Here is a 12698-nt window from a genome sequence, read left to right as displayed (position 1 = left end):
GACCAGTTTACCTCATACTAAACAGAAATACGCACTATATTGGTGACGGATCGATTTTTATTGTACCACATTGTATTAGAAACCCAATTATCAAATACGTTTTCCAGTTATACCACAGATTACTCCATTTTCCTTCGGAGACGAATCTATTAACACCGGAGATTCGACTTCCACGTCTTGTTCGATCCACAAAGGAGATCTACCCATCAACTTTTCTTGGTTACACAACAATATCAGTTTGGGTTACATGGACGGCGTGGTTATAACTAAAGTAGGCAAGAAACTCAGCACGGTTACTATCGATTCTGTAAAGGAAAACCACGCAGGAGAATTTACATGCATTGCCGAAAATAAAGCGGGTGTTGTTAGGTATTCGGCATACTTGAATGTTAATGGTATAGTCGATTTCGTTTAATTCAAACAAATCGTTTTCAAATATTATTTTTTTTAACTATATCCCGTAATTATCCCCTAATTATGATAGACAACAAGTTATTAAACACAAATGATCAAGAAAGCGTAGGTCGATTGTTTTTTTAAAGAATAACGAATGAGATATAATAATCGATTATTTTCGATTGCTCGAGTAGTATTCGTTACGATTATACAATGAATTATCGCCTTAAACTGCTTACAAAAGCAAGGCACACGCTATCCTGACTTTTTGAGACACTTCAGAAGGTGGAAAAGACTGTAAAACGTGATTAAACGACTTCATTAAGTGTATAATCGATTATCTATGCGTCGTAGCTATTCGTAATTCAGATTGAGCAGATTGAAATACGTTTTATTTCGTTTCATCAAGTATTTTCCATTACATCCAAGTACGTTTTGTTTTAGAAGCTTTTTGCCAAATACCTTTTGGTTTTATCGGTTTCTTTCCATGAAATTTCCTCAGTTTTGCTTGAGCTCGTGTGTCCGCGAGAGGATTGAACTCACAATTAGATACGTGGTTGTTATTTACATGAGTAATGTCGTAATACATGTCGCAACTTGTTGAAACTGGTCTCTAATTCTCTGGAGGCAAGTTAAGACACCAATACGTCCTGCTGAAAAGTTTGACATTGTCGAAGAAGCAGAAAATAATGAAAACACGTGGCTTACGAAGCAATTGATTCCTCAGAATGTAGTCGATCATATCACGCTCGACGTACAACTTTGGCGGCGCCTAGGAAAACCCGCTTTCGCGCAAAATTGGAAATAAAAGTTTAACGCAGCCGTGGCAGCAAAAAAAAATGTATGAAATTGAAGGAGGAGACACGTTTAATCGCTTTAAGTTGAGATTTGACGCTTGAAGATCGTTCAGATCGTCCACATGAGTGGGATGTTAAGGTTACAAAAGAAGCAGCCTAGTATCAACTCTTGTTGACCATGGGACACCTTTGGACGTTCTTAAAGATACCATTTTGTCAAATCTACGAAAGTTGTCGCAGGAATTAACCGAAATTATCTAAACGTCGAGTAGAAGTGACCCGAACATGGAAAATCAGTGGTTAGATCAAGGACAACTCCCCGAACCCGTCGCAAAGAGAGGTCGATTCGAAACGGAAAATTTTGTATGTCTGAAGGTTCCACGCACTTAGAAATCATTCCAAACGATCGAGCTATCAATTCCGGGGTATATAGTGGACATTTGATGCGAATGTATGAGGTTTTATCGAACAAATAACCAGGTTTAGTTAGCCGAAAGCTTGAAACATGTCAATTCTAAACCACATACTGGAAAAGTAACACGTGCTAAGTTTAAACCTTGCCCCAAAGCCTACCAAAATCTCAAAGAGCTTGTTGAACGTTGGGTTGAGAATCTTCAAGTTTACTTAACCACTTCCTGTAGACCTTTAGAGATGATTAAACTATTTGAAAATGTTATTATTTCAGTTGTTCCTCAGATAGCTCCTTTTGACTTCGGAGACGATTCGATTAACACGGGAGATTCAACTTCAGCTTCTTGTTCAATTCACAAAGGAGATTTGCCTATAAATATATCTTGGTTACATAATAATATCAGTTTGGGTTACATGGACGGTATTCAAGTAACCAAAGCTGGTAAAAAAATCAGCACATTAGCCATAGATTCCGTACAAGCTAAACACGCCGGAATATATACTTGTATTGCCGAAAATAGAGCCGGAGTTGCCAGATTTTCGTCTATTTTAAATGTTAATGGTAAAATGTCTAATGTTTGTATCGTATTAGTTCACAATTTTTTTTTATCTACCCTGTTATCCCTATTAATGGAAATATATATCAAGACTATTTTATTATTAGAAAAAATACAATTTAAACTTTTAACATATACGAGATCTGGCTATTAAATACGAAAAAGGGTTTTATTATAAAAATTATTCTACATTCGAATGCTTCCCTTCAATATAGTCACTTCCCCTCGCCACACACCTTTCCATACGTTTTTTCCATTGATCCAAACATTGCTGGAAGTCCTCTTTGATTAGGGCCTCTAGCAGTTCTGGTTTACCGCTTCCATCGACTCAAATCGGATCCCTTTCAAAGAAGATCTTTTTCTAACTTTTCAAGGAAATCTGAGCGGACTCGTTCATGCAGGAACTTTTGGTCAGGAGTCAGATTTTTTGGCACCAACTTCGCATAGACTTACAGTGCTGGAAGTCCTCTTTGGTGAGGGCCTCTAGCAGCTCTGGTTTACCGCTTCCATCGACTCAAATCGGATCCCTTTCAAAGCAGATCTTTTTCTAACTTTTCAAGGAAATCTGAGCGGACCTGTTGATGCAGGAACTTTTGGTCAGGAGTCAGATTTTTTGGCACCAACTTCGCATAGACTTTTGTGATGTCTAATTCCTCGTGTAAAATTTTTCATCGGCGTTTACAGCCTCGGCAATCGTCCGGAAGTTCATTCGACGACCTGCACGCACAATTTGGTTGCTTTTGGTCACTGTTTCTGGAGTTGAAACAGTCATAAGACGACCTGGGCGCTGGCCATCTTCAGTGCTGTCTCGGTCCTCACTAAAGCGCTTATACCACTCAAAAACACGCGCACGAGATAGGGAATTGTCCCCATACGTGCATCGACAAGATATCTAGATAACCAACGCACTACTCGTTTTTTATCCCACCCGTCTAGGGCGTCCTCTAGGCGATCAGACTCGTTATTTAATAACCAGACCTCGTATATTACAAAAAAGGCGCATCCTACAAAGTTTTTAAACTTTAACGATGTTTGGAAATCACTGGTGCTCACACTAAAAATTCATATTCATCAGAATTTATTTATATTTTGTTACAGTGTTGCCACATATTATACCGTTTTCGTTCGGGGAAGATCCCATGAACGCCGACGATTCTACATATTTAACTTGTTCTATACACAAAGGGGATCTACCGATAAACTTTTCGTGGTTACATAATAATATAAGTATCGGTTATAATGAAGGAATATTGATTTCGCAAAACGGTAAAAAAACCAGTACGATGACTATAGATTCTATAAAGGCATCTCATGCGGGAACCTATAGTTGTGTTGCCGAAAACAAAGCTGGAATCGATAAATATTCGGCGTTCTTAATAGTTAATGGTATTTATTTATTCAAAACATTCACATCCGTTATTATTTTTATTCAATTCCTTCCTTCTCTACTATTCCTTGAATTTTTACTTAAAAAAATTAATAAAAAGTATCTATGAAATTGGAGAAACGACAAATTTATTGATTATTTCGTGATTTTATAGCCGGCATCTGTTTTCGATTATTTCGCATATTAAATTTTCGTAATCTCTGATCTGGAAGCTGACATAATTCAGAAAGAGATTTTGATCAGAGTTTCCGAACGTCACTTCGCGTTTTCGTTGAAAAATGCATCGGCAGACATTTCCACATACCGAATTATTTCCCCTGATTGCGCTAAACGCGGTGGATCAGATGAGCTAGCGCGTAAAGATCGTGGATCAGCTTCGCTTCGATCCATTTTGTACCCAGGATTGTACATGTCAGTCGGATAACAAAATGAGTGACTTGTCTGAGGGCTCTACGACTTACCTCTTCAGCGAATGTATGTACCGTGGTTTTTGTCCATGAACGGCATCCTACTCACAGCGGATGTGCAGCCTTTGGTTCATACCAGAAGCTACCAGAGCTGTAGAGAGTTTCTTCGATGTTCTTCAGTTGGCAATCGATCGGATAGTATCTATTGAGCATCGACTTTGCTTTTGGGCCAAATTTTCTGGAAAGAATTCAATGTCGTTCACTCCGGTGTGTACGGTTAACCAAATTAAGAGTAATTTTGTACTTTGATCCTAGAGACATCGCGAATTCTCATACTAGCATTGACTGCATGTGTTGTAAGGTCTTTGATGCAGCGGATTTTTAAAATCTGCGTGGTTTTTAGACCAGGATTATTCATTATTCCAATACAACCAAATTTTGTTACGTAAAACTATTATTTTTAATTAGAAATTGCCGTATACTAACTCCTTGGGAGTATTTTACGGTTTTCTACTTTACCGATACGATATCTTCCTGGATTTGCAGGTTAAAGTGATTAACGATTTTATTCGAGATCGTAATTAAAGATTGGCTACATATGAAAACATTATTTTTATTATTTGATTTTCTCCGGGCCTCCCTTCAGCTATTTTCCCTAGGTACATGTAGAGTATCCAATTCTCGCGTTGAGGAAGTCAGATCGGATTCGGAGTTTTGGTGAAGCGATTTAACGAGTTTCAAGGTGGTTGTACGCCGATTTTTGGTTAGGAGCCACGATCAGGTGCCTCGGAATATTCCGCATGAAATTTTGGTTATGCTCATTCCGGACACCAAGCGCAGCCGTTAGAGTCTTAGTCTTGGAGTGTCTGGTATGTTTTGTATCAGTCGATGAAACGTAGATATATACCAAAAACAATCGAAATAAAGTATTTCACCCGAAGAACTCCACTCCAAAGAATACGAAAACTGTCCTATCGACCGGAGGTAAAGGCTACCGGTTATTTTAATTCAGAGGGTGTGATATATATGGAATTATTGGATTTTCCAAAAAAAAAGGGCTCTTGCACCATAACGCATCGACACACACCTTGTCGCAGCAAATTTGGTCGAATTAGACTCACTCACACCAAACAGATTTGGCCCTGTGTGATTTCCTTTTTGCTGTCGAATGAGTAGGTCAACGCTACCATAGATGCCCACTTGGGAGACATCGATAAAATGTATTAATGGGTCAAATGTACCTAATTCAAAAAACAATCACTGCACATTCCAAAATTTTTGTTTTTCTTTAGTACTTTTCGAACCATCTTCAAGTTTATTGGATATATGGAGCTGGGAAAATAGTGATTTCGTTTTCTTTTTCTATTTTTGAAAGTGACAGTACACTATTAAGAATATACGATGAATACATCAAAAATTCCTAATCAAAATCGCTACATTTTTGACAAGCTGCTAAAGATATATGCAGCGTAACGTTTGTCGTGACGAAAAACATCACTTTCCCTTCTTTTTCTTTCGATTTGTCGATAGTAGATAGTTGAATTTGTATTTTCACTGGTTCAAGATCATTTTTCGCGTCATTATGGACTCTCTACATGTCCATGAAGCTTCTCCGAGCTTCTTCACTTTGTATTTCACATATTATTGTCGTGCATGATCGGTCATAATCCAGTTTTTCCAACAATAGCTCGATTTCGTTTTACGTACATGGTTGAAAATAGTTCTATAACATAAAGTTTCAAATGTTATCGATGCTTTGAAAAATCTCATCAACATTTGGGCGACCAGAAGACCAGAGATTCATCTTTGAGATCGAAGTTTTCGGAACGAAATCGGGCAATTCTTAGAATTGAGTTTACTTAAACACCACTACTCAATTTTCAACTGTCTTTGAAATCTTTGTATCGAATACAAAGTAATTTATGAATGAGGTAAACTATTAAACATCGATTAAACATGTCTAAGGATATACCTCTATGAAGAATCGAATATCTTTTTCGATGTTATAGCAAATAATCATTTCTTGACGAAAATTGTCCGTCGTTATCTGTATCTGTATCAATAATAAACGATATTTTTCCTAATAGAGTCTTATGATAAGGCTCTAGTAGTAACTGGCCTACCTAGAGATGACGCCACGTTGTTTAGTGTACTTTTATTTGAAAGGTTTTAGCCCAACCAATATAAAAGCTGAACTAGATTCTACTCTGGGTGAGACTGCTCCTTCGTTATCAACAGTAAAGTTCGAAGACCAAGATCGTAGTGGTCTACCGAATGAGGTGTGGTGTTTCCATCCAGTTTTACAAAAATAAAGCCGTTTCATAACCATGGACAAAACGTGGGTCCATCAATTCACACCCGAACCAAAAGAACAATCAAAACAATGGACTGAACAGGGAGAACCGGCTCCAAGGAATGCAGGGACCGTTCCATCTGCAGGAAAGGTCATGGCGTCGGTTTTTTGGGATAAAATCTTGAACAAGGAAAAACCATCAAAGACGAGTATTATTGCCACGTTTGAGCGAAGACACCAAGCAAAAAAGTCCAAAATTAATGTATCAAATATAAATTTTTTTCCAAAATTTTCGTGTTTTCTTTGTTGGGCCAGATACTTTTGGGTCCATCGTCGGATAACACTTTTACAAAGTATGTGAAATGAATTATAAAAAACGGTTGAGGAAAGTGAAAATAAGAATGAATAATTTTTAGTTGCCCCTCAAATAACTCCATTTTCCTTCGGAGACGAATCTATTAACACCGGAGATTCGACTTCCACGTCTTGTTCGATCCACAAAGGAGATCTACCCATCAACTTATCTTGGTTACATAATAACATCAGTTTGGGTTACATGGATGGAGTTGTTATCACCAAAGTCGGGAAAAAAATTAGTACCATATCAATTGATTACGTCCAAGAAAACCATTCGGGAGTGTATACGTGTATTGCCGAAAATAAAGCTGGCGTAGCTAAATATACTTCTCAATTGAACGTCAACGGTATCAAATTTTAATTTTCGTGTGGTTCCTTAAAAGATATTTCGTCTCTAGTATTATTTATCAGTAAATCAGCAACCCAAAATACTTATATCTTTGCGGCAACATTGTGATTGTTCCAAAGGTTTGGAAAACCATCATTGTATATAATAATTGATAATAGATTTATATCGAACACACTGTTTACACTACCACTACACTAACACTTTAAAATTACACTTACTGACGCGCGTTTCGATAACCAAATTATCGTCTTCAGAGACTCTTTGGAAAGACGAAATATCTTGAAACGAACTAGAATCTATATACAATTTTTCCTACGAGTTTACCCCTCAAAACTATCCGATTATTTTAATATTGCAGTTCCTCCACAAATCCATCCGTTTACATTCGGTGACGAGGCTATAAATTCCGGTGAATTAGTTACCGTCAATTGCGCCGTATCCAAAGGTGATTTTCCCATAAAAATAAAATGGGCCTTAAATGGTCGTAGTACGGAATTTTTCGATGGAATTGCTACGGCGAACACAAACAGAAAAGTTAGTCAATTAACAATTGAATCTGCGCAAGCTCATCACGCCGGCGAATACGTTTGCGTTGTAGAAAATGACGCGGGCGTCGCTAAGTATTCGGCGGTTTTGAACGTTAACGGTATAAGATCAATTTATGATGTATTTTTCTTTATTTTTCCGAATTTCCCATATTTTCCAATACCCTTGAACAAGATTATGACAAAGGGGTCTCCATCGAAGTTACATTATTATTATACGATGTGATTTTTCATCCAGCTGAACCAAACAAAACACAATATTATAATAAAAATCTTTACTGTTGCCTTTAAAATAATCACAGATAGGCAGATCTGGCGAATACGGTGGTTGAGCGATGTTTGGCCAAAAAATAAATGTGATGACGGTCTGTCTCTGCCCACAAATCCAATCGTTTACGACGACCTACTTCATTCACCTTGATTTTCGATCGACTCATGTTCTTTTTTTTTGTTTCGGCTTATTTTTGGGCAGTTTCGACGTCATATTCATCGACTCTTGTCTTGTTCTTCTTCCAGTGCCTGCTTCATTCTACACGGAACCAATCTCGAAGGTTTTTCAACCAAGAAAATCTTTTTCTACCCAGGCCGCGCCTCCTTCTATCTTCCCTTCCATGATCAGCTGTAACAAGGCGTATTTTTGATTCCTAAAAATGTGGCCAAAATAGGAAACTCTCCTTCTCTTTACAATGGTTAATAGTTCTCGTTCTCTGATCTAAGGATCCGTCCAAAGAGCCACATTTCAAAAGCTTCCACCTTAGGCATGCTGGAGACTGCTCTCAACACCAGTAATTATGCGTTTGTTACCAATCTACCAAGTAAATCTTAAGGTTTTGGATTTCATCATGTTCCAGTGGCCTCCCTTAGCTTTGTATCAAGTTACCACTTTTCAAAATTTTGAAATATGAATTTAAACGTATCTTGCAGTTCCTCCTCAAATTCATCCGTTCTCGTTCGGCGAAGAAGCTATTAATTCAGGAGAATTAGTAACGGCCACTTGTGCCGTATCAAAAGGAGACTTTCCGATCAAAATCACTTGGTCGTTAAATGGGAAAAGTATTAATGGAGTAGATGGTATTACTGCGGCTAATACTAATAAAAAAGTTAGTCAACTTACTATAGAATCGGCGCTCGCTCATCATTCCGGGGAATACGTTTGTCAAGCTGAAAATAAAGCGGGGACAGTCAAACATGCCGCATTTTTGAATGTTAATGGTTATTAAAAAAATCGATTTAAGCTTGGGATCGTAAATCGAGTAGTATTGATTCTATATATGACATTTTTTTACGTTTTTTCATTTGCGCTAACTTATTTGTCAAATTTATCAACTGATCTTTTAGTTTTCCTTGGAAACTTTAAGGCAGCAGCATTAATAAAACTATATTTTCCGCAGTAGTGATATTAACCCTACAATCTCTACCTACTCTATTTTAAAGATTATTAAGATTTTTCTTCCCATGCCGTCTTCTCATTGAACGTTTTTAAATGAGTTTCTGTCCCTCGCAACATGAAATCATTCTCCGACGATCAGATTTGTCCATTCTCTTCTGTCCATTATGTTCTGTAACAGTAATATTTGTCGTTCCGGAAGATGTGTCCTATCTAAGATGTTTTTCTTATCTTAATAATTGTCGAAGGCTTTCTTTGTCGACCAATGCGTCTAGTACTTCGTCGTTGGTGATTCTATATCTTCAACATGCGTCTGTAGAGCCACATTTTAAAGTTTTTGTTTTCATTTGAGCTTCCAAAGTCCAAGTTTCCACTTTCTACGGCAGTACTGACCGCACATAATATTCCATGAATCCTATTCTGACGTGGAAGTTTAGATTTCTGTTTAATAATTGTCGACAGCTTTCTTTTGCGACCAATGCGTCTTAGTACTTCGTCGTTGGTGATTCTGTCAGTCCAGGGTATCTTCAGGATGCGTCTATAGAGCCATATCTCAAATGTCTCAAGTTTTTTTATCATTTGAGCTTCCAAAGCCCAAGTTTCCACTTTCTACGGCAATACTGACCACACATAACATTCCATGAATCATATTCTGACGTGGAGCCTTAGATTCACGTTTGAGGAGTACTTGACAAATACCTTTCAATTCTAATATGGATTTCTTCGTCTGGTCTTCTCCGGTTAAAGCAGAAATCCTGACATTTCGAGCTGATTACTTAGCAGTTTCTACTAGTACCTGTTTGCGGAGAAAGCGTCCATCAATTTATCTCGTCTCCTTTCTTTTGGTGTGTTCTGATTTCCTCCTGTCTTCAAACTATTGAACTAATTACCATCTATAATGAATTACGCCAAATAGTTGCTATTCAATTTGTTAATGCAGGAACGATATACTAGAAAAAAATAGGAAAAAAACCGAATAGAGTCATCGGTTGTTTCCCAAGCTTTAGTAAAAACGTTGAAAAAATTATGTTAGTATCAATATAAACGCTTTTTTGCCGCTTGGATCACAACGTATCTTCAACATTCAACTGGCTCCTCTATTTTGAGCTCTTGCGATAATTCTAGAACATTGTAGTTAAGTACAGTTAACTTCTTAGAGTTCAACAATGGGTTGCCGAATAATAGATGGAGCCACCCGCCGTGTTTTACAGTTTTAAACTACCTTAAATTATAACAGGCGTTCCAATTATTTACCGATTTCCAGATTCGTTTCCACGTCTATTTATCAAAGAATAACAAAAAGATTTTGAAGTTAAAACGCGCTTTGAAAGCAACATGTTTCAGATTAACGTTATTAAATAATTTCAGTTTCTCCTCAAATTTTGCCGTTCAGTTTCGGTGAAGATTCCGTGAATTCCGGCGACGTTGCCTCCCTTCAATGCACAGTATTTAAAGGCGATTTTCCATTGAACATCACTTGGTTACATAATAATAGAACCATTGGTTACAACGACGGTATTTTGATATCTCAAAATGGAAAGAAAGTTAGCAGTCTCACAATAGAATCGGTGAGCGAAGTCCACGTCGGGATATACTCTTGTTTGGTTCAGAATTCTGCGGGATCCTCGATTTATTCAGTTAAATTGAACGTCAATGGTATATGACAGTCGTATTAAATTGTTTATTAATTTTATTTTTTAGTTTTTCATTCCTACAATTTGGTCCTTGAATGACTTGTTTAATTTCGACAACCTATTTGCTCAAACAATCATTTTGTTTCATCTTGTAGTTCCGCCTTCAATAACACCCTTTGATTTTGGTGAGGAAACCGTAAATTCTGGAGAATACGCATCGGTACAGTGTTCTGTGCATAAAGGAGATCTACCTCTAGAAATACTATGGTTCCATAACGATAAAAGTATAAAGGAAAGCGATGGAATTCAAATAACCAAAGTTGGTAGAAAGGCCACTTCAATTACTATAGATTTTGTTAAAGAAGTGCATTCCGGAAGTTACAAATGTGTAGCTAAAAATAAGGCCGGCGTTTCTGAATATTCGGCAGTACTTAGTGTTAACGGTATATGTTTGAATCAAGTTATGACAGTATTTATTGCTTGACTTATATATACTACTTTCCCTATCCTCGTGTATATTATACCTTTAGACTTTTCACAATAGCTCAAAGTTTATATTGAGTCGAAGAAAAGTAATTTTGGTTTTATTATGGATGAACGCAGCAAATTCCAAGGCTCACGAAGAAGGCGGGCGTTCGCAAATTCGCCTATCGGGGTTTGATGTGTCATCTCCATACAAACTTAGAGTCCGTTCCAAAACCAAAAAGCTCTATATAGAGCAACAGCTTCTAGTCTTCTACAGAGCCCAGGTTCGTCCATTCTTGGAACTACGTTTCCAATCACACCTTGAGCAAAACGACTTATAGTTTATCGAGAATTTGTCAGAAACTTCGAAGGCTTAGAGCACATAAGAAAGGTATCTGTCCTGTCTTCGAGCTCTACTTGACAGGTATACGTGGCTTATGAACACCTAGTTTGCCTGTAGACGCCCTTGAAAATCAATTTATCGGCACTTCTTTTTTTGAAGAAGTGCAGCTATCAAAGCACACTACAACCTACCCTCTCGCATTTGCTTTTCATATTAAAAAAACTTCCGACTCATTTGGTGAAGTCATAATCTATTAACTGATATTCTGGGCGAAAACTGATTTCCACTTGCCGATTTAACACCGTTAATAGAATTTTGCTGATACTTCGAGGAGGCAATATAAAACCTACAAGGTGGATGCTTCAAAAGTCATTAAAGAGTTTTCGGAATCGAAGACTTTGTCTTTTCCATTCAGCAGGTGCAACGGCATCAGTAGCAAGTTCAGATCAGGTTCGAGAAGCTTTCAATTCGGCAGGAATGTACAAACCAAGTTTAGAATTTGGATATCCACTCTTACAAAATTGATTTAGGATCGACGATTAGCTTCGTAGTTATGAAATATGTCAATTTTATATTGGTTTTATCTTTAAGATCAATCTTTCTGGAACCAAATCGAGCAGACTCATCCAATTAAGTATTTATCAATATTTATGCTACACAGTTTGTCTCCTTTAAAGGAGATTTAAAGACAATTATTATAAAAATTTGATAAATTTCTTATTTCTTAGAACCTTTTTTGTTTTTTTAGTTGCTAAATCGTCTTGACTTTAGGTTTCTTCTGTTTGAAAATCAGTTTTAAAAACAGGTGAAAAATCGACCTTTTTCGGTCTTTATTAAATTATTATCCTTCGGAATATAATTCTATTTCTTTATGAATTTTTAATTGTTAACAAAAGCATTGAGACCGAAGAAAAAAATAGTGGCTGAAGTTGATAAAAACATGATAACCATGGGTTCACAATAAAGGATGTTCCATTTAGTTTTCCAAAAGTTTCACGACAACTTTGTCAAAAAAACCAAGCTAAAGTCTATTTATCGAAGAAAATTAATGATCGGTACATAATTATCACGTGAACATCCGCGCAGCATCGTTATTGGTCCAAATAATATATCACAAATGAAAAACCGCTTGGGAGGGGCAGCAAAAAATGAAACATTTAAATTTTCTGACGTTAAAAATATTATACGCTCGGCTTTGGCGTTTTCAACTCTGATTTACTATTTTTCTTCGAAAAATAGAGTACCAAAATTGATTACTGACCATTATAAAGACAAATTTGACATTTCTGAATGTCTACAATAGGAATACTGAACGAGACACTAGAATAGCACATTCCAGGAGTGAGGACAAACCAAGGAAACGATTGAAT

At 37.0% G+C, this 12698-nt stretch overlaps 1 protein-coding gene across 17 annotated transcripts in view; it reads left to right on the top strand.

Annotated features, from left to right (window-relative positions):
* Positions 1-12698, top strand: part of LOC130896427 (cell adhesion molecule Dscam2) — a 177487-nt gene that overhangs the window by 102241 nt on the left and 62548 nt on the right. The window contains exon 11 of one of the 17 annotated variants that reach the window (XM_057804495.1): positions 108-395. The exons of the other annotated variants lie outside the window; for them this stretch is intronic. Coding sequence (XP_057660478.1) covers positions 108-395 — 288 coding nt within the window. The remainder of the gene's footprint in view (positions 1-107; positions 396-12698) is intronic. 17 annotated transcript variants of the gene reach the window in all.

Source organism: Diorhabda carinulata, chromosome 7, assembly GCF_026250575.1.
Source record: "Diorhabda carinulata isolate Delta chromosome 7, icDioCari1.1, whole genome shotgun sequence".
In the NCBI taxonomy this organism is placed as follows: domain Eukaryota; kingdom Metazoa; phylum Arthropoda; class Insecta; order Coleoptera; family Chrysomelidae; genus Diorhabda; species Diorhabda carinulata.
The sequence above is the reverse complement of the archived record's forward strand: the minus strand, read 5'-3'. Positions and strand labels throughout refer to the sequence as shown.